A 24266-nucleotide genomic window follows, 5' to 3' on the forward strand; every position below is an offset into this window, starting at 1 on the left:
GACCGGGGCCCATCCTGTCCTGCCCGACTCTCCTGCAGAAGAGAGAACAGGGCCCCTCCCTGGCCGTGAACTCTGACTTCGCTGCTGTGTTCACACCTGTAAACCTATGCGTGCCTTTTTGCCCCACTGAGCCTCATTTTCAGTCAAAAACTCTCATCTGAATAAAACAAGGTAGATTGATGGAGGTGCGGCCGCGATGTTCTTCTGCTTCGTATCTTGATGCTTGTCGGTCAGAGTGGAGCCGTCTCCTGTCCAAGTCGGTCAGATGCCCTCTGAGGAAGATCCGGGAGAAGGGGTCTTCACGTGGGCCAGTCACTCAGCCGAGGCCGGGGCTGTGTGGATCAGGGCCCGGGGTGACGGTGGCCCCTGCCTCCGGGGCGCGCTGCACGGGGACAAGGTGCATCCCTGGGCGGGGCTGCTGTCTCCTGAGCAGGCTTCATGCCAGCTCCTGCTCTGACCCATTTAAGCCTTGAGGTGGGCAAACCCCAGAGCCCTGATGGGACTGGGCTGGGAGGTGTGGGGTCCAGCCCTGGCCCTCGCTGGGCCTCCGGAAGGTTCCCTGGGAGCCCAGCACCTCCGCCACGGGCCTGGACTCCGCCCTGCCTCGGCACCTGCGCTTTGGCCTGGCCCGGCTTGCAGTTTTCGTTTTGTTATAGCCTCAAGAATGCTGACAGAACACTGGCAGGCTTCAGGCCACACCATTCTGACTGTGCCACGCGGAGCCAGAGGCGGCAGCCGGCGCCCGGCAGCCCATGTGCTGACAGTAGAGCCGCTGGCTTTCCAATCTGAGCTGTGTCTGCTCTGGTGGCTCACGCAGCCCCAAGAGGGCCAAAGACCCTTCCTCCCACCCAAGGAGGAAATGGGAAACTTCCCCTTATTGTCTCCGGAGTCCTGGTAAAGCAATCAACTTAAGGAAGCCAAAGGCCTGGGGCTTAACTGAGCTGGGGTTTCAGACCTGGTTCCGTTTCTGTCATCCAAAGTCAGCTAACAAAGGAAGCCATCCGGGCTGGCGCGGCGGGGACAGGAACTGGGCGCCTGCACTGCCCCTGCCCGCGGCCTGCTCTCAGGGCATCCGGGTCCTGGGAGCGCTAGGCGATTGTCAAGTGCAGGCCAACGTGAATGCAGAGTCTTTGAGCTGATGGTGATTCCTAGAGGAGTTACTTGTGATCGTCTCAAATGTCTATGAATGAAATGACATTTGAGTTGTTTTTCAAAGTAGCATCAACAGTAGGAGAGTTCGACTCAGCTAACCGGGTGGTGTTGCACCTTAGAAACCCGGAAGTCCTCGGTTCTGAGACAGGTTTCCCCGCTTGCATCGAGGGGTACCGTGAGATACTGCTTACCCCTCGCCGATACCCTCGCGGAAGCTGGCATGCCTCCCGTATAAATCGCCAAGTCTCGTAGCTAAGTTTGTCTTCTATAGAGATGTGGTTACGGACAGAACGTCTCATAGTCTCCAGATATGCCAAATACTCTTCAACACAACAGATCGTCGCTGCTCTAATAATTTCATCGTTATCAAGCAGTCGATACAGTACCAGGTTGTTTATCCTGAGTTCAGCGCTAACTCCTCTTGCTCTCCCTGGATTTCGGAGTCTCTGCTGCACTGTTCATTTTCCAATTGGCCTGAATGGCCAGGCAGCCCCTGGGACGTTTTCTCCCAGGTAATTAACTCGGCGTTTGCAGAGGATGGGTGGTGTTCCTCCAGAGACTACCGAGTGTGGGAATGCGGTCTGCTTAAACTGATTAGGGCTTGGAATGCTGACCCCAGAAGTAGCCGAGTGCAGCTCCTCTTTTCCTGGACAACTCGATTTTCTCAGCCACTTGAACTTGTAGGAAAGGCCGTACATTCCCAGGCCTTGCGCTGTCTGCACGGAAATGAACCATTTGCGTTTTACTGAAAGACTACACAAGAAATCTTGGAAATAACCTAACCACGAGGGCCCACGTGTTCCTAAAGCTATCCCTATGTCCTGCGACCTTGTGCCCAGTCACCTAAGCTGGAGCGGTCCAAGGTGCCCATGGAATATAGTCCAGGAGAAGCAGTAGAGGAGACGGAAGACTTCCTGGAAGAAGCGGCCTCGAGGCTGCCGCAGGTCTGCCCACTCGCCCGACCTGTCAGGTAGAAGAGGCTGCATCCGTGGGCATTTTGCCCACTGGCTCTTGTGGACAGCCCCTCGATGGCCATTACAGGAGGGTCTGCTGGTTTCCAGTGTGATGAACGGGCGGGATCTTGGGATTGCTAGTGAGTAGCGGCAACACCGGAGCCCCCTGATGGCCGGGTGCTCACAGAGATGGAGGACAACAGCATGGCCCTGCTATCCCCCCGCCCCCGCAGCTGTCAGTGCACCCCAGCCCCTCCCCAGCCGGGGGTCTGTGCAGTGATAGCAGTCACCAGGGAGAGCTCCCCCCCTCCCACTCGCTTCCCTTTTATCTAAAATGTGTGCCTTATCTGATCTGAAAGGGTTGGGGCCGTGGCCAATCTGGAAGTCATTCAGTCTCTGGCCTTGGCAGTCTGGGGCAGATTGAATGTGGCATTGTGGGCTGAGGGCGTGCTGAGTGTGTGCAGGATCCTGCTCGCCCGCGTTACGACGTCGTGGTCCCAGCTGCGCAGCCAGCGCCTGTCCCCGTCAGGCCTCCTGCATCGTAGCATTGGGCCCCGCCCCCGCTTGCACGCATTAGGTTCCTGTCAGGATGGAGAAGTCCCGGCTTACGACGTCATGGCGAGAAAGAGGCCAGTGTGCATTCTTGTGTGTCTACTCTGGGGCCGGCGTGGTGCTGAATATTTTTAATGCCTATTATTAAATCCCCACTTGGCCATGGAAGAAACTAGCTAGCTCAGGGTTTTTAGCTGTGGCGCGATTCACAATTTGAGGGGCATGATTTTGCGGGTGAAGGGGTAGCCTGTGCACTCTAGGCTGTCACCTCCTACACACTGGATGCCAGTAGCACCCCAGTGACCCACACCCCGATTGTGATCAGTTAGCAAGTCACTGGCTGGGGGAGGGGACAGGCTTGCCCTGCACTGACAACCACAGAACTGGCCCCACTTCTTAGCGCTGTTGGCAGGCCAATGACAGCATTCAAGTCCCAGGCAGGGCACCCATCCCGCCCTACTCTGAGAGCATTGAGCCAGCTGAAGGCAATGTTCAGAATGGCCTGGCGTCTCGAGCCAGCTTCGGTCTCGGAGAGTGAGTCCGTGGACATCTGGTGGGCACATCCACCTGCCACGGGAAGCAAGCCCTCCAAAGCCCATCTCCAGGTGCCTGCACAGGAAAAGTGTTGCCTCTGGGGCCGTGGGCAGACCTCCCAGCTCCTGGAACCCAGGAGGCTCAGCCGGCTCCTGAGAAGTGGGACCCCCAAGCCACAGGCAGCCCCTTGCGTGTGGCATAGAGCAGGTCAGATGGGTTTGGAGTCCCTGTTCCCAGTTGAGATGGGCTGCAGGGGCCCCAGCCCAAGCTAGCAGGTGGTCCCTCGCCTTGGGGAATGCCTGTCTCACGAGCCTTAAGGATAAAATCCTCCAGGGGAGGGAGATTTAGAGTTAGGATGCCGGGCCTGAGCCAAGCGATGCAGAAACCCCTGCCTGGGGAGCTTTGGGGCCCTCTGCCCCTCCCCCCCCCGGGTCCCCGGCCTCTGCCCCGCCCTATGGGGAGTCCGCTGCCATGGTTAACAGTGGGTGGTTCTCACTGTTGCCTGTGCACTCTGGAAGCCACTGTGGCTGTAGCACTTGGGCCTTCTGGACATAAGTCAAGGACATCCAGAGGGCGTCAACCCGCCCCTCAGTGTTTCCCTGCCCGGGGAGAGGAGGTTTACCCATCCGCGGGCTCTGCCTTTAGCGCTGTGGTGAGTGAGCAGCCTGGGTTTCCCAGTGTTGCTGTGCCGGGCGCTGTGTCCTCCCAGGATGTGTGAAAGACAGAAACGTCCCCTCTGCAAGGACTGCTCTAAATTGGATCTGCAGAGAAGGGAGGGGCCCAGTCTTCCGATCGGAGGGGATTCCGAGTGCTCCCTTCTGCGGGGGCCTGCTGTGTGCTGTCGCGGGCAGACGTGCTGCGGTGTCTCCTGGCTCCGTGTTAGACGGCCATCCCCGGGCGCGGCTGTGCCATGGTGCCGTTATGCCAAAAAGGCGCCACTTGGAGTCGACGATTGCTCTGCAAGGTTTTGCTTTGTCCTAACACCAGGATCTTTCCTTTGCTGTCCTTACATCCTAGGTGTGAGGCTCTCTTTCGGGACACTCTTCTACTGATATTTTAGAGAATTCAGTAGTCTTTATTTCTAGATGCTGTTTATTTCATTGACCCTTTTAAAACTTTACACATGGCTAATAATTGAAATAATTCTAGCCATGGCTTCATTATGAAACAAAAGTATAGGAATAAAGTGTTTTTTATGTTATACTTTATATATAGACTTTTATTCTCTCTTCATTCCTTATTCGAAGTATTTTGGTAGACAGGTTTTGCTCATCAAAGACTATTAAAAAGGTGATCTTTTTATTATTTTTAACAACATATTGAAGCTTCTTTCTCATGGATTACATTTTATGAACCATTGTCTGAGATGTTAAAAAGTTGTCCTATTTCTTCCTAGATACTAAATTCTTTTCTCAAGCAAATAAGAGCAAATATTTTTATGTAGACTCTTTGAAATGTTGTGTAAGCTCACTAGGTTAGCCTAGTAACAATGAATTACTACTACTTTAGCAATTATTATGTGAGAGGCCCTGGGCCAGATTTGTTATCAATGAGAATTTCAAAGTCTAGGATATTTAAAAAGAAATTCCACTCTCTCACTTTCAAGGTATAGAAATGCACCACACAGTGCTACTTAGTGAAATTCTTAGGCAGCTTTTCAGTAAGCACGAGATGTGTGCGGTTGGCGCTGAGTGCGATGGAGGTGACCGGGGCTTGTGAGGCTGGCGAGGATACGTGGCTCCTTGGCCACCTTTGGCACCGTATCAGGTGTTTTCTATGGGATGGCGATGGGGGAAGTGAGACGCTTTGCTGGCTGTGGTCACGCTTAGCCCAGCCGGCTAGCGTAGCAGCTCAGCTTCCCAGGGCGGGGGACCTCATGGACAGCACCCCGCCCCCTTATTTCACCCCCTTTGCCAGCTGGGCCTGTCTGACCAGGTCACTCTGACCGGGTTGTCCTGGGGCCTGGGGATGCCCTGTATTGCTGAAAGGATTGGTCGGGAGCAAACTTAGGACTTTAAGATCCATCCCCGTGTACGCGGCGTGGGTGTGGTGGCCATGTGCCCCAGGTAGTGGTAAGAGGGTGGACAGAGTGTGCAGAGGAGAACCCTGGACATGAAGGCCTGGACCATCCAGCGCCTCTCAGTCCCCTGTGGAGACCAGGAGACTGAGAAACGGGCCAGGCCCTCCCTGGAGCAGAGCTGCTAGGGCCGGCATTGGAGAGAGGCTGGGCTGTTCTGAGAACCACAGCGGTGTCCTTAGGTGGTGCATTTGTGGCTTTGGGATGTTTTCCATGGAGGAAAAACGAGGGGCTCACTTGGGAGGTCTGTCTGGAGCCATCGATCCTCTCACCGGCCTCCGGGCGCCCTCACCCCTCCAAGCGCAGGGGAAGCCAAGCCTGCCTGTCGTCCGCCCTCACGTCGCCGACACGGCCACGTGCTCCTGTTGCTCCTGCCTCTCCCGAGGTGCTGATACGCACAGGTGCTCCCAGTCCAACCTCCCAGCAAACCTTCCGCAGTGCCGATACCGCGTGGCGGGACCCGGGGGAAATGCCTGTGTTTCTGCTGCCGTCCCGGCAGCCCCGAGTATGTGGCTCCTGCCCTCGTGCCCGCTGGTGCCGCCTGCAGGAAGTGGCGGGGTCTTCCGCGCCTCGCCTTCCAGGGGTCCCCGGGGGAGTGCCTATTCTTTTCCTTTTCCATGTTTTGTCTGCTGTCTTTCAAGGCCTAGATTTTTTCCAGATGTCCCCCGTTTCCTATTTCCACATCTTGTACATGAGTCAGCATCTGGCCCGACGATCGTGAGAACGCGTGTGGGTTCCCACATTCACCTACTTTTGTCTTTTTTGACAGTTTTTTTTTTTAAACAAAGGAGTTTTGTTGTTTTAAAAACATGGTTTGGTCTAAAAGTGACACAGCCACATTCTGCCATTGGACCCTTGCTAAATGCGTTCCCCCTGGTGTGCACACAGCCGGGCGCCCTGCCTTGCTGGTATATAGGAAATGGGATCGTGCGCTGTCCCCAGGCCCGGTGCGTCTGCCAGTTCCATTCCACCCACGCCGCTGCCCCGTGGCCACGTGCCTGGGAGACCTGCCAGACTGGCCTTGGAGTCGACTGGTAACACTTGAGAGCTCTCCATTTGCAACTGTATTTGGAACTCGCTTCATCCAGGGCAGCTTTGAAAATAGTTATTTTGTTTCCATGTTCGGAGGCGTCCTGGGCCTGCTGGTATCTCAACTGCAGAGGCAGGTCCTGTGACTTTTAGAGTCCAGACACTTTATAGGAGGATGCACTGGTAGCCCTCATTCTGACTGTTTATGGAAAACATTACTTTTTATAAATATGATTCTGACCAAACATTGGCTGGCAGGAAAATAGCTTTCTTTTAAAAGGAGCAAAATGAGACTCTGTTTTAATTCAAGATCAAAGACGCATAAGATAAACCCTGACAAATGACAACTGAGCCACTGGATTTTGCTCCGGATTGTTGCTAGGGAACCATGCACATTCACAGATGTTTCCAGAGCACGGAGCTGTGCCGGGCGACTGCAGAGTGGCCCTGCCCACGAAGCGGGGGGCACAGTGCCCCACAAGCGGAGAACAGTGAGTCAGGGCTGATGAGCAAACCAGACGGCGCCAGGGGAGGGCAGAGCCTGCAGGCACGGAGCCCCCTATGGCAGACCCGAGAGAGAGTGGCGGGGAGGGGAGCTGGCGAGCACTGTGCCGAGAGCCCACTTCCGGACCTGTGAGAGCCCAGGTTGGCCTGACTCACGATGTCTTCCCAGGACAGACCAGCGTTGGTTTTTGGAGATTTTCCAGAACCTGCACCCAAAGCACTCCTGGTTTAGGTGCCCCACTCAGGTCCCACTTCTGTCAGTCTGGGCGTGAGAATCCGTACACGGTGAAGGGCACCCTGGGTAATGTCCGCCCTGGGTAATGATTGAGGGACGGGACTTTCTCCCAGGTCTCGTCAGAGCATGGGAACCAGTGTCCCGTGTCCCAGGGAAGCCGGCAGTGTAACTGTTTGCATTCTTTGGTGTGTCGTTGCATTACCTGTAGGGGTTCATGCACAGGTCACGGGTAAGAAGCCCACAGTCGTCCTGTGGATGTAAATTCTGAGGTCGTGTCATCTGGCTCCGTGCTTGAGCCTGGAACGGTTTTCCTGCGAGACTTGGTAGAGAATGAATCCTGGCTACAGTGGGTCCAGCAGCTGCCGAGGCAGAGCGGCCATGCCCACTCTCCCCCCTCTTTCCTCCCCTGTTTGGGCTCCTGGAATGGTCCTGGAAGGCCCACAGAGCGGCCTGGTCCCTGCCCTACAGTATGGTGACAGAGGAAGCCCTGCCAGTAACCCCAGGCCCCAGACCGAGGGGACGCCAGCTGAGTTCCCGCAGGGCCCCGGCGGTTCAGAGCAGGGCTCAGGAAGGCAAACCAGGACCCTGGTTTGGGCGGCCATTTTGATAGATTGGGGCACTGGCATGGACGCTGCCTCTCGCCCCTCTCTGCACGTCCTCAGAGTGTGGAGGGACACGTTTCCCTGAGTGTCCAACAGGGACCCCTCCTGCAGCCTTCCTGCTGGGTCCCCGTGCCCAGCTGAGCAGTGGGTTCCCGTCTCCTGCCCATGTGGCCAGGGGTTGCCATCGCCGACTCAGCTGGGACTGGGTTGGCCGCACTGCTCTCGGCTCATGGCGTTTTAGGAGTATTTCTTCTGGAACCATCCCCATGGGTTGGCCTGGGTGCTCGCTTCCGTTTTCTCCTGATGGCAACCTGAGAGGTGTGGGGCCCTGCTCTGATTCCAGATGGGGGGGCATGCAGGGAGAGAGAGAGGGAGAGACAGAGAGAGCGGTCTTCCACCCACTGGTTCACTTCCCGGATGGCCACCATGGCCGGGGCTAGGCCAGGCCAAAGCCAGGAACCTGGAGCCTTATCTGGGTCTTCCGTGTGGGTGGCAGGGGCCCAAGCACTTGGGCCATCATCTGTTACTTTCCCAAGTACATTGGAAGGGAACCGGATTGAAAGTGGAGCAGCTGGGACTTGAACTGGTGCCCACATGGGATGCCAGCATCACAGACAGTGGCTGAACCAGCTGTACCACAACTTTGGGCCCTAGTTTTATTTTTTTCTAGGATGTGTTTGTGAGCAAGACACAGAGAGATAGAAACAGAGATTCCTGCTTCTGCTGGTTCACGCCCCAATACTGGCTACATCCAGGGCTGCACAAGGCTGACCCCACGTGCTGGGACCTCCATCCAGGTCTCCCGTGGCAGGGGCAAGAACCCAGGTACTTGAGCCATCACTGCCACCCCCCAGGGTTTGCATTATCAGGAAGCTGGAATTGGGAGCAGAGCCAGGACTCAAACCCAGGCTCTCAGATGTGGATATGGGTGTTCCTGCAGTGTCTTACCCGCTACCTGCGCTGGATGCCAGCATGGCAAACTGCTCTGAGTCCTGTCTTGTCTTATCCTTCTCCCTCCTTCCCTCCCCTCCTTCCCTCCCCTCCTCCCCTCCCCTCCTCCCCTCCTCTCCTCCCCTCCTTCCCTCCTTCCCTCCTTCCCTCCTTCCCTTACACGATTGAGAGAGAGAGAGAGAGAGAGAGAGAGAGAGATCTTCCATCCAATGGTTCACTCTCCAAATAGCTACAAAAACCAGGGCGGGGCCAGGCCAAAGCCAGGGGGCAGGAGCTTCATCCAGGTCTCTCCCTATCTCTCTGTTTCTTGCCCGTTCAGTTTTAAAACTAAGATTTTTGACCAAAGAAGCAAAAACAAAATTTTAGCACCTTGCGTAGTGTCTTCTCTTGAGTGGCTGTGTATTTTAAAGCATTACTAAAGTTAAGTTACAGATCAGTTAATTATTTGTGTTTCTTTTTTGATATTGGAGAGGGAGAGAGGGAGAAAGGGAGAGAGGGAGAAAGGGGGGGGAAGAGGGAGAGAGAGGTCTCATCTGCTGTTTCACTCTCCAGGTGGCTGCAAGGACTGGGGCTGGCCCAGCTGGCGCTGGGACCTGGCCCTCAAGCCGAGGCTCCCACATGGGCGGGGAGCGGGGTGGGGGGGGTCCAACCACTGGACCCCCGCTGCTGCCTCACAGCGCCTGTGCTGGTGGAGAGCTGGAGTCAGGAGCCAGGGCAGGCATCTACGCCCGGCGCTGGGATGCAGCCGTGGGCTGCCCAGGTGCACAGCCCGCCCCGCAGTTCCTAGCTGCTTCAGTCCACGGATGGCTGCTCTCTCGCGTTCCTGAGGTTTCACGAACCGTGGCTTTTGTGAAGCCTCAGGCTGCTGGGAGATGACATCCTGTGACGTGGGCAAAGTCGCCCTGTGCTGGTCTGACCTTGAGACTGCTGCTGCCTGTCCATTCGGAGCGTGACCAACGGGGCACTGAATGATGACAGCGCCTTGGGTGGATCACAGCATTACTGAGTGGGAGGGAGAGACGGTGTCTCAGGGCTCCCCAGGGTGAGGGGTTTGCAGGCACTCGTGGGCTGGGCACCGGACAAGCTGACGGTGCAGAGACCCGGAGAGAGAAGACAGAATGTTCCAGGTGTGGAAGAATTCATTTCAGAAGTATCCGTGCGGGAGCAGACTCTACAGACCCCTGTGCGTGAGGAAAACGGGGAAGATTTCTTAGAACCTGCAGTTTTGAAATACCCCGGAATTCTCGTTTCTTATCCAACTGACTCAGCAATGTAAGAGGCGACTCCCTGGGCCCTGTGTGGAGGGAAGCAGGCATGGGGACTGCACGGTCACGTGCTTTGGAAACCCTGGGAGGCAGCATGGAGCAGGCGGCTGGCCCGGGAGGTGTGGAAGTCAGGACAAGTGCAGGAGACACGTGTGTGGATGGAACCAGGGCACGGCCGGTAGCCCCACTCATTCCTTGAGTGTTCCATGCGATTCTGGAAGACTTGGTCAGACTTGATCCTGGAAGTTGGGTGTTGAGATCGGCCAGGTGGGCCTCATGGCCCCTTCGCAGGCAGCCTGTGTGGTTGGCACCGGAGCACGGGCCACGCCTTCCAGTTGTGGGTTCGGGTTCTCACCAGTGGACGCTGTTACTGAAGTGAGAGCATGGGTGATGAGAGACCCGCGGGCAGTCAGGCTGGAGCGGGGCTCCGACCCTCTCGGGAGGCACCTGTCATGGGATCTTTAACATGAATGTGTTTATGGAGCACCTACTGTGTGCTGGCTGTGCCCCGAGCAGGGCAAAGAGGAAGATGGCAGGCTTGGGGCTGTCACGGCGGCTCCCACATCCTGCAGGGTTGCCTGGCGGGGACCGGCCATTGCTGCGGGACCACCCTCGAGGGCTGCAGGGCTGGGGTCTGTACCCATCATGCCCACGGCTGACAGCTAACTGTCTGGGGTGTCCTGTCACCCTGCAGGTCCCCTTAGTGTATTTTTAAGGGAAAGAAAATCAAGATCCAAATTTAAAGGTTAAACCTGAAGAATATCTTGCATGCTTTTCTATTATTAATTATAATTTTTGTTGTCAGAAATATTTCTTTGGCATTTTGTCATGTTTACTGTTATCACAGACCAGTAAAAAAACAGTACGTGACCTAGTTTCTGGCATTTCCTGACTTTTATGTGTCCTAGTTTTGTTCCAAGAGCCGGTCACACCCACATGCATTTTCAAGTTCAAGTTAATAACATCCTTAGCCATGGTAACATGAAAATCCTCCAAAAACTGTTTAGTTATGCACTGACTGGTATTTTTCACATCCTCTGATAAAGTGGAATACACTTCCTGAAGCACAAGGTTATTGGTTTTCTGGTTGTGAAAATGAAACGGAATGCATGAGAAAGATGTTTTCTTAGTCCAGACTAGCAGGGAAGTCATCTCCTGTGGGTGTCTTATCAGTCGCTAGGGGGCCGCACTCTCGGCACAGAATCCCGATGCATTGTTGTGGAAGTCCCTGCGTGGGCGTGCTGCTGCAGGCTGGGGCCGTGTGTGCACTCTGCCAGTCCCAAGCGGGGTCGTCCCTGCCATGCCTGGAGCTCACGTCTGAGCCAGGCGTGCACCTGCTGTTGGTTTCCAGCTCTTTGAGGGTGGTCTTGTGGAGGAAGTGAAATGGGAAGCCGGAAGTCAGCCGCGGGGTCCAGCCAGGGCCCTGGCCAGGCAGGGTGGCGCTGCCCCTCCAGCCTTCCTCCCCGGTGCGTGGCTGCCCGTGTGTGCTGGCATCTCTGGGGTGTCCTGTCACCCTGCAGGTCCCCAAGGGGTTGTGTGGCAGAGCAGCTTATTGATGGCCCCTGCACGCTGTGCGGGAAGAGAGCAAGCAAAGCGAGGGCCCAGCCTGTTTTGGGGGGGTTTGTTCAGCTCAGCGCCTACCAGGAAAGCCCCCCGCTGGGCCAACACCACAGCGGTAGGAGAGCCAGAGCAGACCTGGGCGAGAGCCGTCGGCAGGGGCTCGGCTGTGGTTTGCTGGAGACCCCTGCCGCCCTGTTTGTCTTGCTTTAGGCAAGAGTGTAGGGCTCCCTGCAGTCATTCAGAAAACCAGGCTGGCTTTGTTTTTGGAACTGCAATTGGATTCAGATTCTCTTCTCATTTCATAAGACGATGCGAAAAGCAACCCGAAAACCATGCACAGTTCACACTGTCTCTAGAATCCCAGCGTTTACTCCCGACTTACAGCCTCAGGATTCGGGTCGCCAGTTTTAAATGTGTGCTTTTGATCACGTTTTGAATTCTAATGCGAGTTCTTCCCCGTGGAGCTCTCTGGGCCTGACAACACTGATTTCCCTCATCTGTGCCCACAAGAATGTGTGCACTTGACATCATTCACAGTAATATATTAACAGGGAATATTTGAGAAAAAGGGCTTTATGCCTCCCGCTGTGCTGGGGCATTTTAGTTAAAATGGAAAAAAGAAAGCTCAGTGTATGGGCCCAGGGCTCCCTCTGGTGGCGAGAGGTGAGAGTGTGTGCAGGGTCTCTTCCACTGGGGGCTCTGTTCACTGGGTCCTGCCCCCAGCTGGAACCTCGGGCAGTGCCTGTTAGGGCTGGGAGGTTTCCCTCACGTCCTCTCCAAGGTAGGCACGGCTAGTGGAAATTCTCTGGGGGTGTGCGAGGTACAAGGGCCCGAGGAGCTGTGGGTGTCTGTTTCTGGGGAGACCCCCGTTTCCAACTGAGCTGTCTGGGCAGGGGTCCCACAGGTAGAAGCAGAAACAGGAAGAAAAAGGAGGTGGGCTTGGGGCTGTGGTGGGGGGAGCTCCTGGTCCTGCCCCCTAAGTTCAAGCCTGTGGCTGGGCGAGCCTGAGCAGCTGCCCTTGCTGTGGTTGGGTGGGAGAACGGCTGAGAGCAAGCAGGTGGAGGGGCGGGATCCTGACACCGCCCTGTCTCCCGGCGGGGGCTCCCCAGCTGCAGCTTGTGCCGGAGAGCTGGCTCCTGGAGCCGGGGCCGCTGGGGTCGGGATTCTCCATCCCAGCATCCTAAGGCAGGAAGGCCAGTGTGGACGTGGCCGGCCAGGCGAAGCCGTGGACACAGGGGCCTGTCCACGTCGCTTCGTCTGCAGCCAGCCCAGCTGTGGAGTGTGCCGGGGGCCCCCAGCACCATGTCCCCCGCTCTGCACACAGACCCCATCGGCTTCCGCAGCTGAGGAAGTGGGTCACAGCCAGCCCAGCTGCTGAGTGTGCCAGGGGCCCCCAACACCATGTCCCCCGCTCTGCACACAGACCCCATCGGCTTCCGCAGCTGAGGAAGTGGGTCACAGCCAGCCCAGCTGCTGAGTGTGCCAGGGGCCCCCAGCACCGTGTTCCCCGCTCTGCACACAGACCCTGTCAGCTTCTACACCTGAGGGAGTGGGTCACAGCCAGCCCAGCCATGTCCAGGGGAAAACCCCAAGGTCTGTAAAGTGGGGGTGGGGTGGGGTCTGCTGCTCCACCAGACACCTAGAGATAGAGCCCATCTTCCAGGCTCTGAGCCCCCCCCACCCCGGGGGAGGACTTTTATTTGCTTATTAATTCTAACATCTTCCTATTCTTCAGGTCCTTTGGCTTTGAAAGGTGGGAATGTGCTCCTCCTGGGAGTGAAGCCTCCCTTTCCTCTGTCCCTTCGCCAGATGCGGCCCCTGCAGGGGCTCCTGGCCAGGGCGACCTCCGCTATGGAGCTCCAGGCGTTCCGGCCAGCACCCGGGGCTCCTGACCCTGCTGCCTGCAGCTGCACCGGGGCATGGGAACATCGAGGCTGGGGCCCCAAGCCCCCGGCTGCACTCCTTCCTGCCCCCCGGCACCCAGCATTCATGAGCCCGCCTGCAGCGTGCGTGGCGGCGCTGGGAGGAATGAGCGTATTCGTGAACACATCCGTGCTCTTCTAAGGGTCCGTCCCGTGGGGTTTGTAGCCCTGCCCTCCTCCCAGGAGGGGGGGCCAGCAGCGCCCCCCCCCCCCCCCCGCCCCTGCAGCCTCTGCTGTGATGGCAAATCTGGGCTGCAGGCAGCTCCCAGCGCCGCCCCTACCACCCCCCCACCCGCCATGGAGCTCTTCCGTGACCCCTGACCTGGGCCGCAGCTGCCCACCCCTTTCCCAGCAGCTCCGGCATGCAGGAGGTGGCCCTGCAGATGTCCGATGGTGGCCGGGATCCAGGAATTGGATTTGTGGAATTTTTGGCCCGGTTTTGCAGTCACCCACTGACTGTGACCCCTGCGCCGAAGTCACTTCCTCATCACCGCGTGCTTAGCGAGCACTGGCTCCCAAAGTGAGGGCTTTCAGACGCCCCCACCCCCACCCCCTGGCCCCGCTTCTCTGTGGCTTTGCCTGAAGTCGGCACCCGGGGCCTGGGAGACACTGCTAACGCCGTCCTGTCCCTGGAGGCGCTTCTCCTGTTTCCTGCTTGGCCATGGTGTTTGCACTGGGAGGGGTGCCTGGATCCCACCTGCCCGGTCCCTTGGTTTTTAGGACGCGTCCATGGCCTGCTGGCCCTGCTGTTGGGCAGTCCATCAGCTGAGGCATGTGCCCAGGCCTGTGAGTGGACAGCACAGTGCCTTTGGCAAGCAGTTAGCATAGAGCTCATGAGAGTCGCCTCCTGCTGTGGCTGTGGGCCACGTGCTGTCCCCATGTGGCCAGTCTGGGCGGGGCCTGGAGGACAACCCCAGTCTCCAGCAGCGTCTCCATGTGTGCTTCAGCCCTCATAGATCCGTGGCCCTGGGAAACACGGTTCAGGGTTGAGGCTTCCCTGCTGGCCGTCGAGATGGGCCCAGCGTGCCGGCCGGTCCGAGGGTCCGTGACGGCCGCCGGCTCTGTGTGGATTCTGGGGTCAGCCCCGTTTTTGCTGGTGGTCATTGTGTTGTCCTCCAGGGATGGGAGCTTTGTCTGTGTTTGATTTTTGACTTGGACACGTGACATTGGACTTCCTGCAGCATGGGCTTGTGGGCAATGTTAGAAGAGGGAAGAAACAACTGGGTCCTATGAAAGAGCCATTTCTTCCCCTGTTTTATGGCTTTTTATGAAAGCTGTATGCTTGATTCAGACAATTAGCAAAACCTGCAGCTGCTCCGTGTGTGCAGTTCTGTCTCCTGCCCCATTTGGAAGGGCCGATTTGGACGCCGCCATTACTCTCGGTGCTGTGCGCTCTCATATGAATGAACAGTGGCCTTTTGTTCTTCCTCCCCGTGTTCGGACTTCATCATGGAGGGCCCAGCAGCAGTCGCTTTCACTGCTGGTGTGGAGTCTCGTTTCTGTCCGCAGCCATCGCTCCGATGCTCAAGAAGGATGTCCAGAGGCGTTGGCACCAAAACTCTTTGTGTATGTTTTGCAGCGTTCGCCTCGCGTTGCTGCCTTCCGTGCTGGGGCGGCCGTGGCCAGCAGCGGCTGTGCCTTCCAGCTTTGCCTGGCGTGACTCATGTGGACACCATGTCCTCCCGGCTCCTCCTGGGAACCCTCAGGGGTCCTGGAGCTCCCACAGAAGGGTGGTCACCATCAGGGCCCTGCCGGCTGCAGCTGCAGAGTCTGGCTCAGAGACTGCTGGCACCGGTAGCTTCTGGACAACACGTCCAGCTCTTGGCTTTTCCCGCGGTCCCGGTGGAAATTTGCTGGAAGCTTGGAGGAGTCGTTTGGCCTCCATGCGACACTTGCTCTTTGCTTGCTGGCTGTGTGGCTCTCTGAATGCTTCTCCTGTCTGCCTGCTCTGCTCCGGTTCCCATAACAGCCTTGGACAGGCCGTGGGCTGTTAGATTATTCATAGGCACTTTTGTCTGGACAAAAGATTAGGGAAGTTTAAAAAATGTGGGGGATGGCCAGAGCCGTGTCAGTGAAGGGGTCACTTCCTTGGTAGCCCTTCAGTTCCAAACGCCCGGGCCGTGCGGATTGCTTAAGTGCTGTGGTGACGTTTGGGAAAGAATGTGTTTTTGCAATGGAAGCAAGCACTGGGAATTCAGAGGTCTGCCTGCTGTTCCCAAGGGCCGCCAGCGAGCCACCGGCATCTTGACTTCCCCATCTGTGAAATGGACATAAAAGGGCTGGTGCCTCGGCTGACATCACTGCGGGGAATTCTCCACATTCTTCTGGGAACCTGCTTGCTCCAGTGACCCAGAAACAGCGGGCCGGCTGCAGGCTGAGCTCATTTCTATTTCTGGCCCGGTGCTGACTCAGTGAGAAACTGGGAGAAAGCAGTTCCTCTGGCTCGGGTCCTCAGTGCGTTCCACGATTAAAAGAATTATAAAATCTTATCTTTGCTGGTCTCAACGAGATGCTGCCAATAATAATGAAGTTCTAAAAATACCCCGCCCCATGGAACAGAAAGCACCGATTGGCGTGGTGTGTCTTTCCCCCTTCCCTCCGACTCGACGTTGGGTCGCCGCATGTGCACAGCTCGGTTTTTCTTTCTTTCTTTTTGCCTGCTGCTTGCAGGGTGGTGTTATTTTATTTTGAGTGGCGTTTTCCTACCTCTGAAAAGTAACTGCCCCCATTTGTTGGCTGCGGGCGCCAGAGCCGTCTATTGCCGATGCTTCCTGTAGCTATCTTCTTGATGTTAATGCAGGCGATGGATGGATGTGTTGAAGTAGTTCTTCCTCTGAACAGGTCTTAGTGTGGGAACGCGTTTCTTTCCCAGCTGTCCCAGGGCCTCAGGGAGAAGGAGCCAGCATTCCGCATCCCCTCCTGCGCCAAGGGCCTCCGGGCGTTTGCACCTGCTCTGCTGAGCCCTGTGGATGCCCGGGCTGCTACGCTGCGGGGCGGAGCCTTCCTTAATCCATCCATTATTTTACCCTCTCCTCTCTAGGGTTTGAAACGCTGTCTCTCATGTTGACTCAAAGGCTGTGTCTAGATTACCAATGAAACGGACAGCGCCATGGTGGCTTGGTGGCGTGGAGTCCCAGGATCATGGCCCCGTCCTCATTTATGAGAGTGCCCAGGCCGGAGCTCGCCTGCTGGGGTGGGACAGGCCCGGTGGTCTGGGCAGAGCGTGACTTGGGGAACGCGTTCTGGCTGCAGCTCAGTGACGTGATGGAGAAAACTTCCAAGCCAGTCCTGGGAACGTGCGACCGGAGGTGCTGTTTACATTACGCAGCCTATAACTTGTCGCTTTATCTTTGCTTTGAACTCAGAGGACTTTGAGAAAAGTCCAGAACACTGGTAATCCTGCCTGCCGTCTCCAACGTGCCTTGTCTTTCAGATCAGCCGACACTGCTCACCTAATCCTGCCAGCTGGTGCGGTGACACTGCCTTGGAGCCCACATACCATCAAGAAACAGATTTTCTTGCTTTTTTGCCAGGGTTAAGGGTGTTTTTTTTTTTTCTTTTTTTTTTAATATTCACAAGCTAAATGCAGCAGGCTTTCCAAGATGCCTCTGCACTGGGACCCTGGCTACCTCGTCCCGTGGGTCAGCGCCGTGTCCAGCAGGGCTCCTGCCTCCACGTGTTCTTCCCATTGTGTTGTGTTTCTTGTCAGTCGGCTGAGCCCACGGGGCCCGGCCCTCCCGCCTCAGCCCCGCCGGCTGCCCTCGGCCTGTGTTTCGGTGCCCCTGCCTCCACTCCTTCCTTCTGATCTTCATCCTTGAGGTTCAGAATCCCTCCAGTTCTGCCTGGGGATTCTCTCCGCTTGGAGTGTGTTTCACAGCCCTTGTGGTATTGCCGTGTGTTTTGTTCCCTGGACGATGTTCACAATTCACAAAGAACATTTCTTATTCCCCGTTGTTCCACGGGAGCGGGGACTGTGATTACATTGTGATGCTGCCTGTGCGAAGCGCTTGGTGACAGCGTGTGCTGTCAGAGCCCTGGGCCTCCCTGCCGACGGCACGGGGCGGGCCCCCACCCCCCCACCCCTTGCAGGCTCTACAGAGCAGGGCCTGTCGCTGCTCGGACCCCAGACCTCAGTGCCCCATGTCCAGAACAGGAGGGTGCCTCTGTCGAGCAGAATCATGACCAAGGCAGTGAGCAGAAACCCACTCTTGATGGTGTGCTTACCCAGCGTGTTATTTAGCACTTGCTGTATACGAAGCGTTGTGCCAGTCCAGTACCTGGGACCCTGCACTTTGTGTGGGAGACCTGGATTGAGCTCTGGGCTTCCACCTGGACATTTGGAGGACGGAACCAGTAGATGGAAGGGCTCCCTCCCTCCCTTCCTCCCTCCCTCCTTCCCTCCCTCCCTCCCTCTCTCTCTTTCTCCCTTCCTCCCTCTCTTCCTCCCTCTCTCCCTCCCTCCCTCCTTTCCTTCCTCCCTCCCTCCCTCCTTTTCTTCCTTCCTCCCCCCTCCCCCCCTTCCTTCCTCCCTCCCTCCCTGTCTCCCTCTCTCTTTCTCTCTTTCCCTTTTCAAATACAATGAAATCAGATAAAGTTTTGAAACACATTGTGCCAGGTATCACATTCCAATGTTTCCTGCCCTCAAGAACTTAGAGTAGCTCAAACTCTACCCGCCCCCCCCAAAAAAAAGGGACTTGATATCAGTCTTCAGACACCTGCCAGAGATGCCTGCAGTGTTGGCTGAGCCTTCGAAAGGGGGACCTGTGAGGCTGGGCTCTCCAGGGAAGCAGAAGCAGTGAGCGGCAACAGCCGAGAGCCAGCAGGCGAGGGGATTGTGGGGGGCTGTTCACGCAGCGATAATGCCAAGAAGCCTGGTTGTGCATTGGCAAGCAGGGGCCGGCTCAGCCTGAGGCTTGCGGCCTGAGAACCTGCAGTTCTAACGTCCAAGGTAGCAGAAGGGTGTCCCAGCAGGAGAAGACAGACAGGGAAGTCGCCCCTCTTTTGTTCTGTCTGGGCCTGCGGTGGATTGGATGGGCTGCCTAGACAGGAGATGCTTCCCCAGCCCTCTGTTCCCGTGCCAGTCTCTTCCCAAAGTGCCAGTGTGGTCCCAGCTGCCAGGGCGCCCCCAACCTGAACAAGCCGGCACCGGTGGATCACGGACGTGTCTGTGTCTTTTCTCCTGCCTCTTGCCTGACCTGTGTCCTCTTTTCTGCAGGGAGAAAGAGGCCTCCCAGGGCTACAAGGAGTCATCGGCTTTCCCGGAATGCAAGGACCCGAGGGGCCGCAGGGACCACCAGGACAAAAGGTGAGGGACTGTGTGGTCGGGGCGTGGGTCTCGGATCATCCTGGTGCTGGGGCAGTGGAGGTCACCGTGGCGTCTCTCTTCTCTTCCAGGGTGACACCGGAGAGCCAGGGCTGCCCGGCACGAAAGGGACAAGGGTGAGTCCAGTTGGTGGCAGGTGCGCTGCCTCCGGAGTGGCGTGCGTCACGCAGTCTGGGGGCTTCCTTACATTGCTCTTCTCTGCTCCGTGGAGCTCAGGCTGCGGCCTGCTGACCTCCTGGCCTCCCTGAGCCCGTGGGCGCACACAGTGCCTCTTACAACCTGCTTTGTGTCGTCTTGCTTGCTCTCCCCTTTGTCCATCCTCAGGTATTGTGTGATTTGGGGGAAGGGGCAGTTCATGATGTTGGCTCAAGTCATTAAGGAGAGACAGCTTCCCGTGGCGGGCAAAGTGGGGCCCCTGGCAGGGCGCCAGCTGTGTTCCCTCTTCACATCCTCAGCTTTCTTCGCCTCTCCGGGTTCCTGGAAGTAACAATAACCAGTGTGTTTTGTAAGAAAGCAGCAAGGCGTTGTAAAAGGCAGGCAGGCACATCTGGTTGTTACATAGTGAAAAGGAAGTGCGCACTGGCTGGCACTTTTACAAGCCCTTAAAGCAGAAGACAATGGCAAGGCCACTGTGGCCTCTGGGGTGGGGTGAGCAACATTGTAACTGTTCCGGAAGTACAGATGCGGGTGCTGGAGATAACTGGGCCGCGTAGCTCCCTGTGAACAGGTTCATCCCCGCGCTGCCGCTTCCCAAAGGTTGGCCATTTCAGTGTGGATTAGTGCTCTTCCCAAACTCCCGAGTGTTACCTGATTGAGAGGAGGGCAGAGTGCTGTTTCGTGTGTGCAGCTTTGCGTGTAGGGGTGATGCACAGTCAGCTTCCGATGTGGCCCTGTTCATGTCCCTGGGCAGGCGGCCTCTGGCTGCTCTGTCAGCCGAGTGCACAGAGATTGGGGTGCAGCTCCATTAGCAGGGTGGATGCAGCGGGAGGAAGAGAGGTTTCCCAGTGCTCAATCAGAACGGTTTCATTTCCATTGCTGCAGGGACCTCCAGGAGCCGCCGGCTACCCCGGGAACCCAGGACTTCCTGTATGTATATGAAATGAGTCTTCTTTGGAAGATTTCACCATCGGAGTGTTTTCTGTTTTGGTGACTTCCTTCCTTGGTCCATCACAGGGCATTCCCGGCCAAGATGGCCCCCCAGGTCCCCCAGGTATCCCCGGATGCAACGGTACAAAGGTAAATCCGGAGCCGAGCCTTTCCTCTGGGTGCCGCGTTTGTGCACCTGCGTGGTGGGAGGCAGGAGCGGAGCTGTGTGAGCCGCTTTAGGTGCGGTTTTGGCATGCAAGTGACGCTCCTGTGGTGCACGGGACAGAGCCGCTGCGGGGTGCTGGGGTGCTGTCTGCTTGCAGCGCGTGCGGCTGACTCTGCTCTTTCTCCCAGGGAGAGAGAGGCCCCCTGGGCCCACCTGGTTTGCCTGGATTCACGGGAAATCCTGTAAGTACAGACTTGTTTCCTCAGAGTTTCTGTGTGTTGTTTGTCTCTCCTCATCCCATTTCCTTTTCTTCGTGTGCTTGTATCTTACTGCTAATAATGCTTTGAGAAAAAAAAAATAAAAACAACAGCTAATAACCAAACTTTCTTTTCTAGGGACCGCCAGGGTTGCCAGGCATGAAGGTACAGTTTACTTTATTTCATTTGATTGGATTCATTACGGGAATCTGTTGAAAACTGTTGCCATAAAATCAAGCTTAGTTTGCATCGCTTTAGATGACCTATTGCCTATTTTTTAAAAGATTTATTTATTTATTCGACAGTCAGAGTTATACAGAGAGAGGAGGGGCAGAGAGAGAAAGATCTTGCACCCACTGGTTCACTCCCCAGTTGGCCATACTGGCCAGAGCTGCGCTGATCCAAAGCCAAGAGCCAGGAGCTTCTTCTGGGTCTCCCACTCGGATCCAGGGGCTCAAGGACTTGGGCCATCTTTCACTGCTTTCCCAGGCCATAGCAGAGAGCTGGATCAGAAATGGAGCAGCTGGGATTTGAACTGGCGCCATGTGGGATGCCAGCACTGCAGGTGGCAGCTTTACCCGCTACTCCACAGCGCCAGCCCCTCTATTGCCTATTAATATATGGCAAGAGAATGCTATGTGATATACACACTCTTGAATTCTTGGAGCCAGTAGTCATGGAAAGTGCGTGGTGTGCGTCAGTGGTCCATGTTGGCAGGTGCGGTTCTGTCCAGGCCGCCTGCTTGCTTGGCCAATCTCCCAGATGCTCCCCCCGCAGAGGCGCGTCACCCAGCTCAGGCCTGCACCTGTCTGATCCGGACGGGCTCACTCAATACAATCCTTGTCTGTGTTGCCACATTACAAATCCCGTAACTACTGCAGGAGGAAGTCCAGTTGCCTTCCATTTCACGCCTGGTGCATGGCTCCTCTCAGAGCCATCCCAGCCCTTCTCAGCCCGACGCCCCCTTGGTGCTGGGAGTGGGGGCCAAGGGCAAAGACACTTCGCACGCCTCCCCCTGTGGCACCTGTTCGGTCCCTGCTGCCAGTAACGAGGCCTTTCTTCACCCACCCTGATGAGAACTGCAGGGTGCAGGACAGGTGGAGCCCAGGGCAGAGCCAAAGCTTCAGCCTGGAGTCTGCAGGCGGGATGCGCTCTCCCTCCGGGGTGGGGGTGGGGGGCACCTCTTGTTCCTAAGCCCTTCACCTGACGAGGTGAGGCCCACCGCATCATGGAGGGCCATCTGCTTTGCCCAGAGTCGTTGCAGGATGCTCTCCCCTCATTTGAAATCCAGCTGCACAGCAGGGGCTGGGCTGGTTTGAACACTTAGCTTTTCCTAGCCATGGCCCTTACTGTGTGACAGCAGCCTGGTCACGCAGTGTCCCAGCCAGAGCCCAGCCCCTGGCTGCAAGGTGGACAGCTGTGTGCACCACGTCCCGGTCCTCAGCTGGCAGTGATGGGGACGTGGCCCGCCCGTGACCTCCGTAGACAGAGGCTGGCTCCCAGGCTTAGGCTAGTCTCAGACCACGGAGCACGCCTGCTGCTTGGTTTTTCAGACCGATGCCTGCTGTTTGGTGGGCCCTCGGTTCCTTGACGAGAGCAGTAGAATTTGCAGCTCTCTCTTCTTTCATCCTCCAGGGAGATCCAGGGGAGATCCTTGGCCACATCCCCGGGACACTGTTGAAAGGTGAAAGAGGATTTCCTGGACCCCCCGGCATACCAGTAAGCATTTTCTAAGTGATTCTCTGCACAGACCCGGTGGCTTCCCAGTTTGTCTTTTAATTCTTTTCTATCTCAACCCGTTACAGGGCTCCCCAGGATTGCCGGGGCTGCAAGGACCTGTTGGCCCTCCAGGGTTCACTGGACCCCCGGTAAGTGTCAGGGGACGTCCTGTGAGAAGAACGGGGGGCACAAGGAGGAGTTCAGTGAAGCTGCACGCGGTGGTGATGCTTCTTGGTTTGGCAGTGGCACAAGTGCCCCATTTTCTAGGAAGACATGTGGCTGCCCCCTGTTCCGAGCTGGGGAGCAGGGCAGTAACCGTGCAGTGTGCCCAGGCACCCCTGAACGATGCCACCATCATCGGGGCTGGCTGCATGCTGGGGACTTCTTGGGTGGAGGAAGCTGAGCGTTAAGATGGGCGAGGCAGTCTGGGCCCAGGGGCTTCACCGTGAGGTGCGCGAGCTGGGTTTGCAGAGTTGGGTTGCAGGACAGGGTGGGTCTGTTAGGGGCGTGACAACTGCGCACGCAGCCTGGCCTCAGCGCAGGCAGGTGGCAGCAGCGTCCCCGCCCCGTTCTCACAGGCAGCTCCCGTCAAGCAGACCTGTCTGCTGAGTGCTGTGTGTGCAGGGAGTGGAAACTGCACGTGTGCATCACTCACACAGCCTGCCGAGAGTTATGTGCACACACACACACTCACACACTCACATATCTACAGTAGGTACATTATATATACATGCTTTTTTTTAAAAAAAAGATTTATTTATTTGAAAGTCAGAGCTACACAGAGAGAGGAGAGGCAGAGACAGAGAGAGAGAGAGAGAGGTCTTCCATCCGATGGTTCATTCCCCAGATGGCCACAACGGCCAGAGCTGCGCCAATCTGAAGCCAGGATCCAGGAGCTTCTTCCTGGTCTCCCACGCGGGTGCAGCGGCCCAAGGAGTTGGGCCATCTTCTACTGCTTTCCTGGGCCATAGCAGAGAGCTGGACATCGAGACAGAGATCTCTCATCCACTGGCTCACTCCCCCGGTGCCTGCAATAGCGGGGGCTGGACCAGGCTGCAGCTGGGAGCCAGGAACCCAATCCACATCTCCCCCGTGGGTGGCAGGGACCCAGCTACTTGTGCCATCTCAAGTACCTGGAAGCTGCAGTTGGGAGCTGGAAGCGGGCAGTGAATGCCGGCACTGCACTGTGGGACGAGGGCGCTCTAGCTACGAGGCCAGTGCCTGCTCCGGGCTGACATTCTTAATTTGCTTGTTATCTTTTTCTTTCCTTTAGTAAAATCCAAAAACACTTGTGGCCACTTTGTTGCAATGTAAAGTGAATTTACATTCTTCTTAAGGAATGAGTAAAGGAAGTCTAATTTTTCCTTCTTAAGATGATGTCAACAAACGGTGTGAGATTTTGTTACAAACACAGGTTTTTTGGTTTCACTGCAGTGCCTCTGTGAGGAATCATCAATTTGGTTTTGTTTTCAATGTATGTATTGATTAGAACATCAGAATTAGAAAGAGGGGAATGGGGTGGGGGGGGAGAGCGAGAGCGAGAGCGAGAGAGAGAGAGAGAGAGAGAGATCTTTCATATACTGATTCACTCCCCACATGGCCACAACAGCCGAGGTTGAGCCAGGCTGAAGCCAGGAGCCAGGAGCTTCTTCTGGGTCTCCCACGTGGGTGCAGGGGCCCAAACACTTGGACCATCTTCTGCTGCTTTCCCAGGCCCTTAGCAGGGAGCTGGATCGGAAGCGGAGCAGCTGGGCCACTGAGCAGCGCCCACATGGGATGCTGGTGTAGCAGGTGGCAGCTTTACCTGCTACGCCACAACACCGACCCCGCCAGCTTTTGGAGATGAACCATAGTGTCGGAGGAAGACAGATGTTATTCCCAAGCCTGCAGCCCCAGGGCTCCCAGAGGTGGTGGGTGGCCTCGGGGCAATGCCTGAGCTTTTGTGGTGTTTCCACTTGTATTAATGATTGTCCTAGACTGTGTTTTCTAGTTACTTTCAGTTGGACAGCAGAGAAAGCAAATAAACGATCCTGTTAACCGTTGACCCTTAAGAAAGCTTTTGCACAAAGAAGGAGTTAAGGGTCATGGAGGCTGTGAGTCGAGTTTAATCAAACATCTCCTCCTGCAGGGTCCCCCAGGCCCTCCCGGCCCTCCAGGTGAAAAGGTAAGGATGCTTCACTCCTTCCTCTTTGGTGTTTCGAGTTTAGGAAAAGTTTTGAAAATTATATTTATCTAAGCATCCACCCCTATCTATTCATCCATCCACCCCCACCTCTGTCTATCAATCCCTCCTGTCTGCCCACCTGCCACCTACCAGTCATCGCTCCGCTTCCAGCCTTTTGTCACTACTTTATTGTTGTTGTTTTTTTAAAGATTTAT

General features: G+C 56.4%; 1 protein-coding gene across 1 annotated transcript in view; it reads left to right on the forward strand.

The window, feature by feature from the left end:
- Nucleotides 1-24266, forward strand: part of COL4A1 (collagen type IV alpha 1 chain) — a 130317-nt gene that overhangs the window by 54392 nt on the left and 51659 nt on the right. The window contains exons 3-11 of the mRNA XM_051849972.3: nt 18552-18641; nt 18731-18775; nt 19701-19745; nt 19833-19895; nt 20100-20153; nt 20307-20333; nt 21804-21887; nt 21974-22036; nt 24016-24051. Of these exons, the coding sequence (XP_051705932.1) occupies nt 18552-18641; nt 18731-18775; nt 19701-19745; nt 19833-19895; nt 20100-20153; nt 20307-20333; nt 21804-21887; nt 21974-22036; nt 24016-24051 (507 nt within the window). The remainder of the gene's footprint in view (nt 1-18551; nt 18642-18730; nt 18776-19700; nt 19746-19832; nt 19896-20099; nt 20154-20306; nt 20334-21803; nt 21888-21973; nt 22037-24015; nt 24052-24266) is intronic.

This window comes from Oryctolagus cuniculus, chromosome 9 (genome assembly GCF_051225735.1).
Source record: "Oryctolagus cuniculus isolate XC-2025 breed Fujian yellow rabbit chromosome 9, ASM5122573v1, whole genome shotgun sequence".
NCBI lineage: Eukaryota > Metazoa > Chordata > Mammalia > Lagomorpha > Leporidae > Oryctolagus > Oryctolagus cuniculus.